Source organism: Colletotrichum gloeosporioides, assembly GCF_011800055.1.
Source record: "Colletotrichum gloeosporioides strain Lc1 chromosome Unknown consensus_50, whole genome shotgun sequence".
Taxonomy (NCBI): domain Eukaryota; kingdom Fungi; phylum Ascomycota; class Sordariomycetes; order Glomerellales; family Glomerellaceae; genus Colletotrichum; species Colletotrichum gloeosporioides.
The window spans coordinates 551858-571009 of record NW_025544695.1 but is presented as its reverse complement, the minus strand read 5'-3'; the positions used below and the strand labels follow the sequence as shown (position 1 = coordinate 571009).

General features: G+C 51.6%; 8 protein-coding genes across 8 annotated transcripts; 4 read left to right on the top strand and 4 right to left on the bottom strand.

The window, feature by feature from the left end:
- Positions 1-1284: 1284 nt before the first annotated feature.
- On the bottom strand, positions 1285-3471 carry GCG54_00000666 (putative tRNA-splicing endonuclease subunit tsp-2; the record flags this gene model as incomplete). Its single annotated transcript, XM_045400800.1, has 1 exon — positions 1285-3471. One exon carries the CDS (start codon positions 3469-3471, stop codon positions 1285-1287), a length of 2187 nt encoding a protein of 728 aa, XP_045263473.1.
- Positions 3472-4545: 1074 nt separating this feature from the next.
- On the top strand, positions 4546-6185 carry GCG54_00000665 (Ceramide glucosyltransferase; the record flags this gene model as incomplete). Its single annotated transcript, XM_045400799.1, has 2 exons — positions 4546-4643; positions 4694-6185. The coding sequence occupies 2 exons, from the start codon at positions 4546-4548 to the stop codon at positions 6183-6185; spliced, it is 1590 nt and encodes a 529-aa protein (XP_045263472.1).
- Positions 6186-6300: 115 nt separating this feature from the next.
- Positions 6301-6906, bottom strand: GCG54_00000664 (uncharacterized protein; the record flags this gene model as incomplete). Its single annotated transcript, XM_045400798.1, has 1 exon — positions 6301-6906. The coding sequence occupies one exon, from the start codon at positions 6904-6906 to the stop codon at positions 6301-6303; it is 606 nt and encodes a 201-aa protein (XP_045263471.1).
- A 604-nt stretch (positions 6907-7510) lies between these two features.
- Positions 7511-8181, bottom strand: GCG54_00000663 (uncharacterized protein; the record flags this gene model as incomplete). Its single annotated transcript, XM_045400797.1, has 3 exons — positions 7511-7640; positions 7705-7853; positions 7912-8181. 3 exons carry the CDS (start codon positions 8179-8181, stop codon positions 7511-7513), a joined length of 549 nt encoding a protein of 182 aa, XP_045263470.1.
- Positions 8182-10968: 2787 nt separating this feature from the next.
- GCG54_00000662 (uncharacterized protein) lies at positions 10969-11943 on the top strand (the record flags this gene model as incomplete). The annotated part of the gene is made up of 4 exons (XM_045400796.1): positions 10969-11190; positions 11281-11541; positions 11603-11692; positions 11749-11943. 4 exons carry the CDS (start codon positions 10969-10971, stop codon positions 11941-11943), a joined length of 768 nt encoding a protein of 255 aa, XP_045263469.1.
- A 2878-nt stretch (positions 11944-14821) lies between these two features.
- Positions 14822-15211, top strand: GCG54_00000661 (uncharacterized protein; the record flags this gene model as incomplete). The annotated part of the gene is made up of 1 exon (XM_045400795.1): positions 14822-15211. One exon carries the CDS (start codon positions 14822-14824, stop codon positions 15209-15211), a length of 390 nt encoding a protein of 129 aa, XP_045263468.1.
- A 407-nt stretch (positions 15212-15618) lies between these two features.
- On the bottom strand, positions 15619-16648 carry GCG54_00000660 (Oxygen-dependent coproporphyrinogen-III oxidase; the record flags this gene model as incomplete). The annotated part of the gene is made up of 2 exons (XM_045400794.1): positions 15619-16575; positions 16646-16648. 2 exons carry the CDS (start codon positions 16646-16648, stop codon positions 15619-15621), a joined length of 960 nt encoding a protein of 319 aa, XP_045263467.1.
- Positions 16649-17490: 842 nt separating this feature from the next.
- On the top strand, positions 17491-19058 carry GCG54_00000659 (uncharacterized protein; the record flags this gene model as incomplete). Its single annotated transcript, XM_045400793.1, has 8 exons — positions 17491-17802; positions 17863-17949; positions 18000-18126; positions 18181-18298; positions 18370-18556; positions 18605-18776; positions 18830-18977; positions 19034-19058. The coding sequence occupies 8 exons, from the start codon at positions 17491-17493 to the stop codon at positions 19056-19058; spliced, it is 1176 nt and encodes a 391-aa protein (XP_045263466.1).
- Between the last annotated feature and the right edge of the window lie 94 nt (positions 19059-19152).

The following is a 19152-nucleotide window of genomic DNA, read 5'->3' as shown; positions in this document are numbered from 1 at the left end:
TGCTTCTGGTTCGTTTGATCCGATGTGCGGTTGAGCCAGGGTTGCCATTGTAAACAAAATGGTGCAATGCAAGCTGTGGCCAGCTGGTCTCGACACATACATAGTACAGCGGCGTGAAATTCAGCGAAGCAAAAAGTTAGACCCCTGACGCGCCGGGGATGATGCTGGGAATCACGGAGGTGTGCGGGGGACCCAGGCTTGCCAGGACGGGCATTCGCAGGCTGCAGCTGCACTTTTTAGAGTTTCTCCGTCAATGGGAATGGAGAGCTTGTAATGTGGCCCATGACAAGCTGTGTACTTGGCACATCTCCAATTGGAGCTAAGCTTTCGAGGGGGTTCAGTGAGGGGCCCCGACATGGGATGGGCGAAATGCGACGCTTTGTTCCGACGGAAAAAGCTGGGGGACCATTCTGATTTCGGATCTGCGCTAGCTACGTAAACTTGCAGGATGCAGGACGCTGCAGCGGCAGTCTTCTCCCGCTTGGGAAAGGAAGCGCTGCATGCCGGACGAACGGACGGCAGTTTGTAGCTTCTCGCGCGCGAATCTGAGAAGTGAGCGAGAGAGATCGCGGGGAAATCCTTCCAGTGCGTATAGATTGAACGTAGATTGGGAACGCGAGCAGGGGCAAGTACACGAGGAGTGGAGTTCGTTCGGCCCTTGGAACATATTTCACCGTCGCAGTTCGTCTGATTCGGGCGCGAGGTTGGACTAGAACTGGATCGTAGAACTGAGAGTCGCCCGAGGGGCATCCTAAAAGAAGCAAAGTGAAGGGGGAGCTCCGGAGCTGGGATGCCTTGGTCGGTGAGCCGGCCACGATCACGCCGTAGCCCGTGGGATGGCCGTGATTGAAGTTTGACAGTCGTGACTCGTGGAAATTGTGGGACGACACAATATGTTTTGCAGATTGCCTCATTATCATCATACAGCTCTATACCGCAAACGGGTACGATGTTGTGTTTTGAAGGGGGTATTCTAGTAGGAAACTTCGAAATGGGCGTGCTGTTGCACCGAAGATGCCGTCCTTCCCGGGTGTCCCGAATTGCATACTCATACTCTTACAACAATGCCCTCTCGTCTCGTCGTCCCAAGTTCCAGATGAGGGCATGAATGTCCCTTAATATTCGTGTTACATCATGTATCCATGAAAATTCCGTCCATACCAAAGAACTCAAGCTTATTGCTTGGAAACTTTTGTTGCCAGTAGAAAGCCACTCTAGTTTTTTTCTTCCGTCCAATCCGTCCAACGCCCACACAACTCATAAACACATACAATCGATTTTAGGTCATCGGTTTCGGTTACTGGACCACCGCTTGACCATGACTTCGCGGATCTTGTACAACTTGAAGACCTCCGCCGGGCCGCCCTTCTGGAGGGCCTCGTCGAACTGAGGTGGAGGTGGGATGTCGACATAGACAAGCACCAGACTCTTCTGCACGTGAGACAGTACACGGACGACGCCGTGGAGCCAGTGCCAGGTCTTGCGAGGAAGCTCGCGATCGCTATCCTTCCACCACTGATCTGAGTACGAGGGCAGGATGATGGCGCCGAACTCGGCGTGATCGAAGACAGGGCCCTTGGCATACAGCATCCAGTCGACGCCGAACTTGATACCGGCGCGGGGCACCCAGCCAAGAGAGCGGAAGTGGTGGTAGACTGCGTAGTTGACGAGGAAACTGTCGTCGGGGTGCAGATCGGTGCTCGCGCGAGAGGGGAAGTAGGAGTACTGGCGGAAGAGGTTTAGGAGCTCGGGGGTAGGGATGGGTTGCTTATTGATTGGGTTGACGACGCGAAGAGCGCCGAGACCGAAGGTGAGGAAGAACGCTTCCTCCGAGGTGAGTTGAAGGTGTTCCTTGTTGACGATCTCAGTTGGTGTAGCCTCCGCCTGTGTAGCATGTGTGCCATTTGTCTGCGGCTCTTGATCCGACTCCACGACACTAGGCCCCAGAGATCCCCCATTGAGGGATGGTATCGACTTGCCATTCAGCAAAGCAAAGCTAGGGCTAGGAGGGTCGGACGACAGGTAGGTGGCCGACTCAACCTTGGGAGAGAATCGCACGCTCTTCCGGCGTTTCATAGGTTTGGTAGGGGTTGAAGGAATATCCGTTGACGTTGTGCTCAGTGCCTTGGTACTCTCGGTGTCGGTGCCGTTGATAATTCTGTCGTGATCCAGCAGATCGTTGATCAGATGACCAGTGGACGGCTTGGTAGACCCATCATGCTTGACATCTTCGGGTATCGTCGACAGCTTTGGCGCGATAACCTTGGCCTTGCTGATGCCGTTCGTTGTGTCGTTCGACTCGTGAATGACAGCGACGTGTGCATTCGGGAGTGACAACAGCTCCAGTGGACCGACAGGCGCTGCGAAGATCGAGACAGGTGACGAGTGGCCGTTGACCGAGAAGCCGGATCCGTTCACATCGTTCAGGGTGACAGACTCTGAGTCGCTATTCACCAGAGTCGACTCCGGACTGTGAATACCGTTCGTCGAGGCGTGGACGTAATCAGCTGCGGCGAACGACGCGTGCGAATTAGGCAGACGGAGGAGTTCGAGAGGGCCGGTAGGAGAGGATGAGGCAGTAAGAAGAGGAGACAAGGGTTCGCCGAGGGCCTTGGCAATCTCGGTTGCTCGAAGAGCATCCTCAGGCTCGATGATCGTGGCCGATCCAAGGTTGGCCGTCAAGGGCTCAATGGGCGAAGAGGCACCGTTGACTATTCCTGTTTCGACGGCAGACAGAGAGTCGAGAGACGCAGAAGGCACAACACCAGGCTTAAGCTTGGTAGGCGTATTTATGGACGCATCCTTGGTCACATCTTGGGAGAGGGATTCTGGTTCGGTGGCCGGGTCGGCAGGGACAATTGGTTCAGGTAACGAGATCGCATCAGTCAAGGCGGGTTCATGGCCGTTGACGGAACTAACAGTGGCATCGGTGGTCTTTGACGTGGCTTCCTGCGCTTCCTGGAGACGCGTTTGACGGATAGCTTCTTGCTCGGACTTGGCGCGCTCCCACTTCATCTGCCTGCGCTCTTCGCGACGATTGGCCGTCACGAGCTCGCTGACCTGACCAGGAACCAAGCCACGGCGGACCTGCTCGCGCTTCAGCCAGTTGGGCTCGCTTCGACTCAGGTTGCCCTTGCCATAGAATCCCTGCTCCCAGAGCGCGCGCATGGACTTCGCGTCGAAGACGTTGACGGACTTGGACTCGGGGGACCAGATGCCTTCGTACACCACGGACGGCTCAGCAGGCGGTGGAAAGAAAGTCTGTTTCGTCCATGCGTACAAAACGTGGAAAAGGGAGATTGGATTACTCGGATAGAAGCTAGGAAGCGGAAAGGTTCGTATGGGCGCGGGCAGCTCGTAGATCTTGTGCAACGGCGGACCTCTCGGCCGCGGCGTCGAGACTGGGGTGCCCTGCTGGCCCGGCGTCCCAGCCGGCGAGGGCTGGGAAGCTGTATCTGTGGTTTGGGACATTGTTCTAGCAAGTCATGTCTGTCTTTGGCCTGGTTAGCTGGATGTCCACACGACGAAGAGCTTGCAAGATCAAAGAGAAATCGAGTAGTTTGCGATCAGATACCGTTGTAGTCTATATTTGAAGCATTCATCGAGGTTCAATGAAGACGCCTCTTAGCACAAATGGGAAATGGTGTCATCATAGCAAACGAGGTAGCGAAGAAGGCAGAGAGGAGGACCCTGACCCTTTCCTGTGCGAGGGGGATCGCGACGAGAAAAAGAAGGCGATGCCCAGCCCTGCTGCCGCCACCGTGGACGAAGGGAAGAACATTGAGAGGGAAAAAGCTTGCAACTTACTTGTTGGAGGTATGCCACCCGTCCTGCCGACAGATCACCCGTCAATTGGGCCATTCAAGCCGAAAAATCACCTCACTTCCCGGAGGCAGCTCGATCCTGTTCGGCAGACGTGTGGTAGGTTGGGAAGAAAGCAGCAGGTCGCAAGCGTTGCGCAGAAAATTTCTGAGTAGAAAAAGGACTCCGCCGTATCCATTGTCGCTTGTTTCCGTCCCCACCGTCTGACTCTTTTTTGTCCTCCGGAAAAACTCGGCATTGAGGTGTGGCTCGCTGACATAAGCCGTCAGGGCTGTCCTCAGCTGCAATGGGATACGCAGTAGAGCTTGAGCCACACAGGTTTGTGCCACAGCTCACCAGCCCCAGCTGAGTTCCTGCCCCAGGCGCAAGGCTTTAACCTGTGGCCCGTGCTTTCCTCCCCAATCTTAGCATTTGGAGATTTTGGTGGGGCTCGTCGAATTTCGATACCACGCGACGTGGAAGCTGCTCTCCGACAATGCCGATCCTTTGGGACTTTGGGACACTGCAACCTTGCAACCCGCTTCCCGGCTTTTGCTGACGGCCCTTTGCTTTTCCTCCCGTCAACTTCAGACTCTTCTTTGGATCGCCAGACTTTGCAATGACCTTCTGACACGGGGCACGCTACATTTTTTGCTTCATGGCGTTTGGTTCTGTCTTGTCTTGATCGCACCACTCTAATAGTCAACCTCTACGTCCTCCGCCTTGACGGCATCATCTTGCGCCATGATCAACCTCTCAATGGCGCCCCAGGCGATTGCTGGCGTATGTGTTGTCTGGAGCACGTTTGTTTACATTGTACAATCCATTGGCATCTTCAGAATGTAAGCTGAGCTCACTGATGCTGTTGCGCCATTGCTAACCATGGCGATAGCTTCAAATCCTACTCCTACCCCCCGAGACCCGCCGTGTCGTCTTCCCTCAAGAAAGAAGATGTCCCGCACATCACCGTTATTCGTCCCGTCAAGGGCCTCGAGCATGGCCTCTACGACTGCATTGCTTCCTCATTCCGACAAAACTACCCCGCCGACAAGATGACCATCTACCTCTGTGTAGCCGAGAAGAGTGACCCCGCATACCCTGTGCTGAAGAAGGTCGTGGAGGACTTCCCCGGCTTCGATGCCCACGTGCTCGTGGAAGATGAAGACCCTTTGCTGCACGGCCAGTCAGGCCACATCGACAACCTCGGACCGAACCCTAAGGTCAGGAACATTAGTCGTGCCTACCGTGAGGCAAAGGGCGACATCATCTGGGTCATGGACTGCAATATCTGGATCAGCAAGGGAGTCGCCGGGCGCATGGTGGACAAGCTTCTTGGTTATGAGGCTGACGGCAAACAAGTCAAGCCCTACAAGTTTGTCCACCTGCTGCCCATCGTCGTCGACACTGTTTCTCCTCGCGATGCTCATAGCCGGGACACACAGACCCTGCTTTCGTCAGGGCCCGAACCTGACTCCTACCAAAGCCATAACGGATCCGTGTTGGACTATGCACGAACCCAGGGCGGTGGACGTCTCGACGAGATGTTTATGGCTACGACACATGCCAAGTTTTATGGCGCAATCAATACCGTTGGTGTCGCCCCTTGTGCTGTGGGCAAGAGCAACATGTTCCGCAAGTCACACCTGGATCAGGTGACGGATCCCGCCCAAAACCCAACTCTCCTCGCGAACAAGAACCTCCCCAAAGGCATCGACTACTTTTCTGAGTACATCTGCGAAGACCATCTCATCGGCGACCTCCTATGGAAATCAAACCTGCCTGGCTTCAGGAACCATGGCCTCGTCGTCGGTGATATTGCTGTGCAGCCCATGGCTGGCATGTCTGTTCGAGCATACTTCAATCGCCGTGCCAGGTGGCTCCGGGCGCGCAAGTATACTGTTCTCGCGGCGACCTTGGTCGAACCTGGTGTCGAGTCCCTGCTCTGCTGTGGTTATTTTGCCTTCGCCGTGACCACTCTACCCTGGTTCGGCAAGACATTTGGCACTTCCCAGACTTGGGGTGCCTTCGGTCTTTACTGGCTGGCTTTTGAATTCATCTGGATGACCTTCGACTGGTTCACCTACAACCGCCTTCACGCAGGACACACGATCGAAATCGATGAGAACACCCCGAGGTTCGCCAGAGGCACCGCAACTCCCGGAGGCGCCCCTGCCAGATCCTTCTTCGAATGGCTGCCTGCTTGGCTTGGCAGAGAATTCCTTGCTCTTCCCATCTGGACCTGGGCGGTTTTTTGCGGATCCACTGTGAATTGGAGAGGTCGGACCTTCAACGTCCGCACCGACATGAGTGTTGTTGAGGTTGATGAGGCGCAGACGGGCTCATCAGGAAGCAGCCAGCGTTCAAGTAAAGACCGTTTAGATTAGACGCGCGATGATAGACAATACCCCTACCTAATGTTAAATCCGGCATAGCCACTTCGATATCGAACTTCACTGTTCATCACTCGTGCCAACCCAAGTCTTCATTCCCTTTCGATCGTTAAATGTCGTACCCAGACTTTTGCATGTCATCCAAAACCTTCTCAACTACCTGCCCGTCCGCCTTAAACGCCATCATCCCGGCCGCCTCCCTCGCCTCAACCCACTCCAGTCTCATATTTTCATCCCAAGGCACCCTCTCCACATCCCGAGGAACATCCTCTACATCAACCCTCGCCGCAAACCAGAACACGATCTTCAACGCACGAGTGAAGACGCACGGGTACACACAAACCGACGACGCCTCACAATTCTCTAGGCCGTCCGTCACATCAGCATTCTCGCCAACAGGAAAGGTCCCCTGAAGCTTAGGATCAGGCGTGGCCCGCGTGGCTACCTTGAGAGGGAGCGCCTCGACCTGCAATCCGGTTTCCTCGCGCGTCTCGCGCAAAGCCGTGGCAAGAAGGTCTTCGCCGATTTCTTTGCGGCCCTTGGGAAGCCAGACGGTGTTGTCTGCGATGTCGCGCAGGACGGCGATTTTACGAGAGGCCGGGTCGACGGGGACGGTGCCGCAGGAGATGAGGACGTGTTGCGAGGGGTACTGGCGCTGAGGAGTTTGGAGGAAGAGAGATTTAGGTGCGTCGGGGTTAGCTTCGCAGGCAGCCATGATGATGGGTTTGCGCTACGGGGAGAAGCGTGGAGCTGGGTTCATGTTGTTTGTTGCGTTGATAGAGACGCGGCACTAACGGTTGCACATGTGAGGCTTGAGCTGACAGCATAGGATTGGTCCCGGTTTTGGTGAGTCGGACCGGAACCAATCAACTTGTCGATGATGCTGCATTTCGAGTGTCATCGATTTATTCTAAGCCGCCTATAGGTTGCATGTGCCGTTCCTTTCCGGGAGGGTGTTGAAGCGAGCAGACGTGATCAAAATGATAATATGAAAGTCGAGGACTTCTAAGACAAGGAGGTCTGAATGGATCGATCATAGGAGCAACAGCATACAGTCGCTACCTTATAGCAGTCGACAGGAAGTATATGGCCAAAGCCTTTCACAGGACTTATCATCCAAGAGCAACTAAGAAACGGAATAGAAGATGATATAGAGACTAAGATGGCAAATGCAACAACAGATATTAACATTTAATCATGATCGTGATCGTAGATAACTTTATGTACATGATGAAGCATATATCGAGACAATACATCTTGGCCGTTATATACTACGAGCCTGGTGACCAAAGCCTCGTGTACATATACCGGAACGAAGCTTAGTTGCCAGGCTTGCGGATCCAGACAAGCAAGTTTCCGTTGCCGTACGCATACTCGGCTCCCTGGACGGTGTTATCCGCACGCGTGCAGTAGTCCATCACGAACCCAGCACCACGAGCGACGTCGTTGCTGAAACATTGGGTCAGCTGATTGCTCGAGCAACAACAAAGACGCAGACAGTAAGTGGACTCACCAAGACGAAGAAGTGGTAGTAGCGCCACCGCCGGCGACACCGGTAATCTGAGCCCGTCCGGCAACGCAGAAGACGCTGGAGCGGTCCACTTGGCAGGCTTGGCCGCCCTTGCGGGCGAGTTCGTTGATGCACGTGACGGCGTCGGGGACCTGGTCATATAGGTTAGATACGACGCGCTTAGATTCTCACTGCTTGATGTTTACTTACATAGGCCTCGGTGTTGGGGATTGTGTTGCAGTAGTACCTCTTCTGGAGCAGGCCGTTCTCGGCGGCGGCGCTGGTCTCGTTGAGGGACGCGTGCCACGCCTCGACGGCCTCCTCGGGGGTGAGGTTGTCGCCGTCCGGGTTGGCAATGATACCGTCGACCCACTTGGAGAAGGAGAAGACCTCGACGGAGTCGGTCTGAGTTGTCGGGGCGGCCGTGGTAAGGGCTGCCAGGGCCAGAGTGGCGAGGACGGGAAGGGTGAAGGAGACCATCTTGAATAAATTGGAGCAAATCGCTGGTTGTGGTGGGAGCTGCTGGTGGACAGACAGGAAGAAGAGGGAAAGATTCGCAGCAAAATTTATTCGTTTAAATATCCATTTCTTTGGTCAAGTTCTTGAGATGCCTTGTCTTGCTCAGTTTGCCAAAAGGTTGCCTGCCTGGTATCTGTGGAACTACTCTTCTTCGATATTTCGTACAAAAGATCTTTTTGATGCCCCGTATCGATGTCAGCTTCATTTACAACGTAGAAAGAAGTTACCAGGGTCGGTAAGGCTCAGTTAAGCTATCCGCCTGAGCCGATTCAGCGCTGCATGTAAGCTGGACATAACGGTCTGTAATGGAAAGGGAAAAGCTTCACTCGCTTGAAGGTATCTTATCCACAAGTGAAGGTCAGTACCCACTGGACGGCCCGCGGCATGCCGTCGCCTAAGCATGATCGTGTTGTTTGTTGCCGGTCTGACCTGAAAGCCACCTCAGGGACCCCCCTGCCGCGAGGATACCAGTGCGGATCAGCACCTGGCTCGCCGAGTTGAACCCTCGGTTGACGTTCGCTTGACTGCAATAATAGTCTTACCACGCTTGCCAACAGGGCGTATTGGAATATCAGGACTCCGTTGCCGATCCATTCTCTAATCAATTGACGGCTTAGAAGTGATAGAATGCATGGGCAGGCAAGAAGTCAAGTACCAACGGTTCATCGCGTATATGCGGTGTGCCATCGTGGGGCGTTCGTTGGCGGCAGCCTAGAGTTAAACCCCGATGTTCCCGCCCATTCAACCCACTAAAGCCTGGCCTGGCAGCTTTGAGCCGTTCACCATCGGCGTTCCCAGTGCTCCAGCGGGTCCCCAATGTAACCTGCATTCGGCTGCTCGTCCGAAGGACGACTCGCATTTCGAGGACCTTCCATGTCGAGAGTTAGCTCAGCAGAGCCTTTTCCGGGCAGGGCAGATGTTCGCTAAAGCAAGCCAGTGTTCGGGATGCCAAAGATCTTTTCATTCTCGCTGGTGGAGTTGACGACCCGAAAGGCCCAACTTTTAGGTGACCCCTGGCTAAAATCGTCTCCTTCGTCGCTGACATACATAATGCTAACTGAGGTCAGTGCCACATACACATATGGGGCGAACGCGAGATAGAATCACGATGAATATTCCTGGCAAAATCTCCAGACCAAAACAAGAATAGCCACGATGCTCAAGAGGGGAGCCCAAATACATGCTCAGGGCCTCGATCCCTGACTTGGACACGTTCGTACTTTGAGACGTTCGTACATTGCCGGTGGTAATGATCTTAAGTTTCATACCTTGTATGATCTTCGATCTCCGATCTGGCCTTTTGTCAACTTATTAATTAGCCAATGGACATAGAAACATGCAGCATGTCGTTGTAAGTGTATCCGCAATGTCTTTGTTCGATTAAGTAAGTCATTTTGAGCGAGACTTGGCTCATATCCATGCCATGGATGTTCAAGGAATCAACTGTGTTGAAGTTGATCGCTCATGTCATTTCGTAGTACCGTCAGCCTGGTATTTCATCAACAGAGATGCACTATCACTCCGCGTGTGATTCAGTGGAGCACAACTAAATGCCCTATGGCTCAAGCAGCTCTGTTCGAAGCTCGCGTCTTTTCGGGTCTACTCACGTACACATATTCGGTGATTAGGCAGGCTGAGACAGTAAGACAGGCGACAGTAATGGAGCTGCAGGAAAGTCGCGTGTTGCGAGGCATATATCCTTGGTCACGAAAAGCATGCGGTTTTGCTACTGGTCGCCTTCTCTGCCACAAAGCTCGCCAACAGACCCCGTCAGCGCCAGGGCAATCACCAGACCACGTACTTTCATTTAGTTGGCTAGATGTTGTGGTGCAACAAGGATAATACACCCTGCCCCGCATTTTACATCGATGCAGAGCGACCCAATGCAGCCGTGTACAGGTGCGGTATTTCTTGTCATTATGCCCCCGCGAGGCACATTTAAAGTCGGGATCCTTCATTTCAGTACAGTATCCAATTCCTCCGAATCAATGGTTGAGAACTGAGCGTCCCTACTCGTGCTCGCAACATTCCTTGGTAAACATATCTCGAGCGGTGTCTTAGTTCAAAGTAGTTATGCCACGGGGAAGATAACTACAAACGCGGAATCTATTATCTAGTAGTTCGCAAACATGACGGCGACGGTTCTATTTTATGATGGTTCGTGGACTCCAATAACATAGGTAATTTTCGTCTTGAAATTGAATGTGTGCTAAATTCAAAAGAAAAGTGGCAATGGTCTCCTGCAACTATCGACCTACTTGAGGACAAACCTAAACTTGAGGAGAAATGCTACTTGTAATGCAAATACCGCTAGAATAGATCGGAAAGTAACTGACAGACCCATGCAAGATTTCTCCAAGATGAACTTTCGTTCAAAGGAAAGGCAGACCAACGAATTGGAAAGAGAGACCAATCAGACGAGCACCGCCGCAAGGTCTTGAAATGTTTCAAAGTCCCGGACTTCGTCACCAATAAGACTTGTGCTGAACTGAACGGCTACTTCGGATGCAAGAGTTCCGGCAAAGATCCATCGCACGGAAAGTTCAAATCACTAAGTAAGAGAGACCGCACACTCTGAGGACACAGGGAAAAGCACCCCTTCTCCCTCTGATTTTGATATGAACAGGTTGGAAGCCGCTAATACTTGGCACTTTGCTAGCCACCTGGACTCGTATCCTGACCAAAAAGATTTTCATGCCTGGTGAGGTATGTAGACACGGAAGTGCTAAGAAGTACGAGTGGTATGAAATGGCGTTCTTCACGCGATGGACTTCAAATGGTACCAACCAGGTTTTGTGCATCGACACACCGGCAGAATTGGAGGAACGCATGCTCGAATCATTGAGGCTTTCAGGTCCTGTCGAATTTCAGGATCCTTTTGCAATGCTTCGTCCACTTTTAGACGAGGTCCTCAAGATCAGTGACCAGTACACCTGGCGAATGTCCAAAGAGATTCGAAAACACGAGACGGTAAGGCACATAAACCGCACCCAGGCTGTGATCCATTACATTCGGCCTTGCGTTATGATGCCTGCATTGAGCTGTACTGACTACATGCAGACTCGCTCAAAGAGACCTTCGTTCGATGACCTGAATGATCTTCGTAGACATGCGCGGCATCTCGAAGAAGTACAAGAAGTTAGTGTCGAGACCCTGGAACGGCTGGCCTCTAGGCAAGAAGACAACTTTAAGCAGCTTGGATTGGAGGAAGACTACCAGTCAGAAGCAATTGAGTACTTGCGGTTTCAGCTGCAGATAATGAAGAGCCTCAGGCGACGTTCCCAAGCTAACTCCGAAAGATTGGATGGAGAAATGAACTTGGTAGGTCCACTGATTACCACAAGTATCTCATCGCGTCTAGGCTGCTAAAGTAGACCCTTAGGCGTACAACGTCATCGCAAACACGGACAGTCTGATCATGAAATCCATTACCCTACTGACGATGATATTTTTGCCTGCCACTTTCATATCGGTAAGCAAGCTGAATGCCACTCAGAATGTAAACCACCCCACCTAATCATTTTTAAGGCTTTGTTCAGCACCACATTCTTCGAGTTTCACGAGTATGGATGGAACTTTTCTACTCGATTCTGGATATACTGGGTAGTAACGGTACCACTGACCCTTTTTGTGGTGGCGGTATGGCGGGTATGGATCGGGGGTTCTGCCAGGACAATCAGAGAAAAGATTCTCGGGGGATCTTCGAAGAATAAGACAGCATAAATTCCAGTAACTTCGCACTGATTTACAAGAGAACAGAGTACAGGAACTCACTAAAATTTCGAAGGGCAACGTTTTGGCGGCTTTCCTGCAGTACCCAGAGTTGGATGACTAGTACTTATTGAGATCAGCAAAACAACTTCATCATACTTCACTTGAACAATGTCATCGACCAGGTTCACAATGGCAGTAAATTTATTTCACGGAAGTCTGATGGCAGCAAGACAAGAAGGCAAAGACCAGTGTGTCTCATCATTGAAAGCGACAGTGACCATTAATCTTGTCGATAGCATTAGCTCTTGTGGTTCGACGAATGACGTCCTTGTTGGTTGCTACCATGGTATCTGGATTTTGGCAACTGCCTCAGCTAGCAAATCATATCTGGAAATACCAGCCACCACGCCGTGCCAATCTGCATGATCAAGCTGAGCAACACGAGCAGCCATGATCTTGCCCACCGTAACATTGCCATAATTGGCATCTCTGTTCGTCCCAAACCTTCGAGCGCGATCGACGTACCGAGGCGCGATAGTTACACCGCGCGATGAACTTGATCGCGTCTGGCCTGTGGAGGCGTTATGAACAATTGCAATCGCAAAGTCAGCCGGGCGATCAATGTCCTCCGTTTGAACATAGTTTTCAATAGAGGCCGCGATGACCGATCCGATATTTTCTTTGGCAAATGTTTCGGCATATTTTGGTGACTGAAGCCTAGCAAGGGCATTCATAATACGATTGCGAGCGCCTTCTGAGCCTGCAATATTGTAGGGCTGCTCTCCAACTCCCGACTCAACTGGGAATGTTATGATATGTATTTGAGTGCCAGCAGGCGCTCTTCGCATGATGTCCTTTTCAAGGACCTCCTTCTTGTTGGCATTTTCAGTTGGTATGACTAGAAGAACATTCTTTCCACAGGTGGGGAAATGGTATGTAGGTAACGGCTTCGGCTGCGGTGTTGGCCTTGCCGGCACAATATGCTCTGTGGCTGAAAGAGACTCTATCGTCAATAGCGAAGAGTCGGGGTCAACTGCCAGAAATCGAAGTTCCTTTGCGAGTAGAACCGCATTCTGGAATGATCGTGAATCGATATTGGTGTCATTGGTCTGTACCGCGAATACGCCTACGACTATCCCATGATGATAGGTCTGAAGAACTTCTAATCACTATTCAGCTAAGTCCAATACACAGGCACCCAGAAGGCTCACGTAGTGCAGCCGATGGAAGTGCTGGGGTAGCAGAAAGAGATTCCAAAGTGATGTCATAATGTAGCTTTGGTTGGTCTCCAAGTGGGCTGCCCAAACCCGAGGAAATTGAATCAGAAGAAGAGGCGAAAGGATGATGCGAAAGCCAACCCCCGAAGTCCCCGACCTCCGCATGGAGAACACTGACAGCGTGTTGTAGCGGTGACAGAGCGCCTGTCTCGTTCCCAAGGCATGGGCTTAGGAATAAGTCTATGGAGTTCGCGTCTAGCAGCGGCTGAGTGTGGATGACTGTCACAATAATGGATTGGGTCGACGAAAGATTTGTAAATTTGTACTGTAGGTCGCCCGTGCTGAACACATCATTGGAAGGGCCCAAAATGAGAATTTTCGCTGTTCCCCTGTCCGAGCTTGTTGTTTTCGTCTCGGTGACGGGAAATCCTTCGTCATCGCTTCCGAGAACAGCCGCCGCAAGTGCCTCTCCCTCCTGATCTTGACAGATGCAAATGACAGACGGAGACTCGGTATCCATGGTATCAGTGATATGCTGAAGCGGCTGCGGTCGTGGATAGACAACGCATCTCGAAAATGAGGAGGGCATGCGTGATTCTGGTGTGACGAAGCACAATGATGACATGAGCGATATTAGGAACCACCGGCCAATCCAATCGGAATTAAGTGGCAATTGGGGTCACGAGGCCCTAAAACTCGCGTGTCTCGTTTAAACGCATAACAACGATATAGTCAAACCTTGTGAAGAGTCATTTGAGCAAGCCCTTACAGAAGCAGTATTCGACGCTGAGATGGTCGTACGTTCAGGACTTTCACTTTCCTCAATCTCATGATGTTGAACTTTCACCAAGGGGTTGATAAAATAAGTGCGGGTCCGATGCCGGGTTGCATAGCGTGGATCCAGCACGCAGAATGCCTGGAAAACTTGAGTGAAAGTGATTTGGCGCACAGCCCTTCCTGTCCATGATGGAGGGGTTTTGGTAATAGGTGTTTACAAATGTGGCAGCTGAGTAACACGATCGGAATCTCTATGCATGTCACGCTAACAATATGTCGCCAGTGCATGTTAGTCACGAGCGTGCTCAGTTACAAGTTGTTGAATCATCTATCCTCAGCTGCGATCCCTAGGTACTCGCGTCCAAGACTTTAACATCGGCTCACAAGTGACTTGCTGAAGCATGCCTTGACTAAAGTTGCGCGCCCCCTATTAGCACTTGGGCAGTCAATGAGTCTTTTGTTGTTGAGCCTCTGACTTGAGAGACTTGGTGGTATGGTTGATCTATCTTTGCACCAATGAATGCTACTAGTAAGACCTGGGCCTTGAATGCTTTGTTTGATCAGAAGACCAAGTGAGGCACTTGGAGTGTTCCGTTAGTATTTGGAAAATGCGCTTCATTACTCAGGTTCCCTTGCGGTTGGCACCGATTAAAGTTTTGATGGCGTTTGGCGAGATGAGACTTCATCAATGACCAAATTATTCTACCGACGATGCCGAGAAGCACTCTTACTAAGAAGAGCAAAGGTGGAAAGAATAAGTACCCAAGTGTGCAAGGCAGCAGTTGATTTCTCCCAATCACCACGCACTCCAGTTTCGGCTTCTCTTCAAGCAAAGTAGGTAAGCATGCATTCTAACAGATCTTAAGTAAATTTGGACTACATGTTGACAGAACATGACGCACAGTCACCTTCTTTTACCCCGGTTACACTCAGCCAAGAGGCAAATTTCCTACTTCCCCATCCTGGCCACGGCCCTGCTGTATGGCCAGGCCCTTGCGGCTTGCGGCGAGGGCGCCTTCAACGGCAAGCCGAACTCATACACAAGAGTGTCAAACTGCGGACTGAAACAGAACAACGTCTACTTCTGCGGTGATTCGGGAACCTCCGTCGTTCATAAGCAAAGTCAGCTTGTCCTCCGTGCTGGGAAGGTTGACTCAACGGTCTTAGTCGCGTGTAACGGGTACGGCTTCCTTTATCACTGCTCCGCAGGCGAAACGGGAAGATTCAGAGAGCCTCAGTGCAAAGGCGCAGTGTGGGAGGTGGAGAATGTCAAGGAAATTTGACCGGTTGGTTGAAATACGAAGGGGCTTGAGTAAGGTGTTGACTTCATGTGATGATACCGGCATTATTGAGATTACCTTACTAGCAAGAGAATTCTAGAAAGCCACAGAGGAAAATGCGCGTCCATCATGCAGCCAAACACATGGAATGGATCTTCTAAGCCACGTGGATTTTCTCCCAGAATTTCAATCAGTTGCCGACCATCATCAAATTGCTCCAAAACCTGGATACCTGGGAGTATTGTGCAGGAGGATTGCGCGACTCATTGTTCGCAGGCCGTGTGAAAGCGAAAACTCCGGCGAATGCAATTGCGAAATCCCGCAAGTCGCCAGTTGCGACCCATGCCCAATTGTGAGGGTAAATGACGATGAAGGCACTAATTTCGTCTCTTTTCTACGTCTGAGGCACCTCAAACCCACTCCCGAGGACTCCGTAGCACCTCAAGGAGCTTGCCCTCCCGACTATCGGGTTCCGGCTCCTCATACATGTAGTGCCACTGAGCTGTGACTGGAAGACTGATGAGAATGCTCTCAATCCTTGAACCAGGCACATTCAAACCGAAAGCCGTTCCGCGATCATGAACGAGGTTGAACTCGACGTATCTTCCCCTGCGGATTTGCTGCCACTCCTTCTCGTGGTCATTGAACGGAAGAGCTTTCCGCTTTTCCACAATCGGTATGTAAGCTGGTACCAACGCATTCATAGTCGCCTGCACGAATGCGAAGATTTGTTCAAGGTTCCCAAAGTTCTCATCAAGATCGTCGAAGAAAATACCCCCCACTCCTCGCCTTTCTCCACGATGTTTGATATTGAAGTACTCGTCGCACCACTTCTTGAACTTGGGATAATAACCAACATCGTGTTCATCGCACGCCGACTTGAGTGTTGCATGGAAATGTTTCGCATCTTCCTCAAAAAGATAGCTTGGGGTAAGGTCACTGCCGCCGCCGAACCAAGAGGTCTGCACAGAGCCATCGCGAACAGTCTCGAAGTAGCGCCCGTTCATGTGCACCGTGGGTGCCATTGGATTCTTTGGATGAACGACCATGCTCAGCCCTAGCGCGTAGAAGTCCAGCTCATCTGCATCGGTAGCGATATTTTTGTGGTTCTGTCGCATCTCCTCGACAGCGCTGCGATTGAGCTTGCCATGGACGATGCTGATGTTCACCCCAGCCTTCTCAAGGACGTGACCATCTTGTAGAACGCATGTACGGCCGCCACCGCCGCCATTGGGTCGTTCCCATTCATCTGTTCGAAATGTGGCTCCGTCAAGTGCCTCCAGGGCTGAGATTATTTCTGTCTGCTTCCGTCGGATAAAGGCCTCCATGCGCAGGCGCATCGGATAAGCGTCGGAGTTCTCATGCGCCTTTAGTCTGTGGTTAGTATTCAAGAGACAGAAAGAAGAGTGTCCGCCACGGTGGAGACATATTGCATACCATTTGGAATCACCTAAGAGAATGTCCTCAAAGTCCACAATACAGATGTCGGTCAATTCGTTGACGTGCGAAGTCACGATCCAACTAGTTGAAGAAGCATTGACTGGCAGGATGATAACCCCACTATGACAGCGACATTGGATTGCCAAGCTCACTTGATGATGTTATCGGCCTATCAAGCGCTGTCACTAATCCTTGCTGATGGTGGTTGAGTGCCTGGGAGGTTGAGCGCCTGGGACACCGCAAACACCTGCCTGATTGAAACCAAATACCAGCCACCAACCACACCTACGACAGCGATTTCATTTACGGCTGAGACTGCGAAACAAATTGTTACCCGCCATCATTCAAACAATTCCAATAGATCACGTTGCACTTCTGCTACTGTTCTTGAGAGGGGATGATCAATCAGACGCCCCAGGTATCAAACCTGAACGTCGGCGAAGAGGGTACAGACTTCTATGGACTCTGAGGATGGATTCAAGGTGATGCATTGGACTTATGCTGTATTGCTTATAGAAACCTATACAGGTTTTTCATTCAATTACCCGACATCTCTTGCTCTCTACTACAACCTCTCCAAAATGAAATGATGTCAAGAGTCCTGAAAGTCATCCCAACATCCTTACAGGGGTTACCATGTGGCTGGTATCTCCAGGAGTGGCGCAGTTAGTTGGGCCTGCACAGTGTCAAAGCACGCGATAGCACCCCGCATGCACGCGATACCGCCGACCGCGGGTCCGAGAGTCTATGACAAATCCAACTTTCAACATCAACCAAAAGTTCACCTTTACTCCGATAAACCACAGCTTGACGGTTTTCGGTGGACTTTCATACCGATAACAATGGCATCTCAAACTGATCTCGAAAGCCAAAGAAAGGCGACCGACGAGCGCACGCCGCTTCTCGGGGCCTCGGCCGAGGATGAGGAGGCGACTCGCCCACCTCCGGCATACCAGGATCGGAGGACCGGCGATAACGAACACGACGAAAACCAGGAACCAGAGCAGGTCTACCTCATTGCGCCGAGTCCTGATGAGGAAGAAAAGCCTAAGCGTACGACTGGGTGGTGGCTATGGAGAGGATTTTGGGCTGTTCTAGCCATCTTCGTCTTCGCTGTTTTCATTAAAGGATGGGTTGACGCGAAGGACACGAACGTGAGTGAAACTAACAGCTCAGATCGCGATGAAACTAGGCCAGCTGACAGTGAGAACTAGTTTGATCTTGGGAAGGCACTCAAGAGAGCCCTGGGCGGTGGCTTGAGCGGCGCTGCTGCCATGGTTCTGCAAGTTTTGACGCTTATGGTATGCCCTCTGTTCAAAGGTTCTGAGGATACGCCCTGACATCTTCAAAGCCTCTTCGTACGATTATGAACTACCAATATCGCTTTGGCACTGGATTCCGAACTGCTACGGCCACTCTTTACCATGACGGAGGCTTCGGTCGTTATTACCAGGGACTTGGCGCTGCCCTCATTCAGGGTATGTCTCCAGATCGAAGCTTTCCATGCAATCACTGTGACTGACAGATACCAGGCCCCGTCTCCCGTTTCGGTGACACGGCAGCTAATGCCGGTATTTTGGCTCTTCTTGAGTCAAACTCATTCTTGAATCAGCTCCCAACGCTCATCAAGACCGTCTTTGCTTCGCTTTGGTATGCAACTCCCGCTCAGCATTGGATTCTTGATAATGTTATCATAAAAGTGTACTGACTCATTATTGAAGCGCCGCCGCTTTCCGCATGATTCTGACTCCTATCGACACTCTCAAGACTACACTCCAAGCACAGGGAGCGAAAGGCACTGCCATTCTTCGCCAGCGTGTCAAAACCAATGGTATCGGAAGTCTGTGGTGGGGAGCATTCGCAACTGCTGCGGCTACCTTCGTTGGACACTACCCGTGGTTTGGAACCGTGAATTTCACTGTTGTCAGTACCTGCGTACCTTGCTGACCTTTGCAGTACAACTACCTCACCGCCAATATTCCCGAGCCTGACAAGAGCGATATCTTCGTTTGGCTTCTTCGTCTCGCCTTCATCGGCTTCTGCGCTTCTATTGTGTCTGACACTGTGTCAAACTCGTTGAGAGTTGTGAAGACCTATCGACAGGTCAATGACACCAAGATCTCTTACAGTAAGCTCCCTCTCATGTGTCTTCGCAGGACCATGAGGAACTTCCACTAACAGAAGACTCCACAACAGCGAAAGCAGCAAAGAATGTCATCGAGAGAGACGGCGTGCTCGGCTTCCTCGGCCGTGGCCTCAAGACCCGCATCCTGGCCAATGGCTTGCAGGGCGTCCTGTTCTCAATTCTCTGGAAGCTCTTCCTTGACCTGTGAGTTGCTTTCCACAATATGTATTGACTTATATGCATTTACTGATGTGTTGTAGTTGGGAGAAAAAGACTAGCTCTTAGGAGTAGACCAGGATATTGTGTAGTGCAACAAGGCCCTGAACAGTGCTACTCAGAGGCATGGGGCCTATGTTGATCCCTATCACCAAATGCCTCG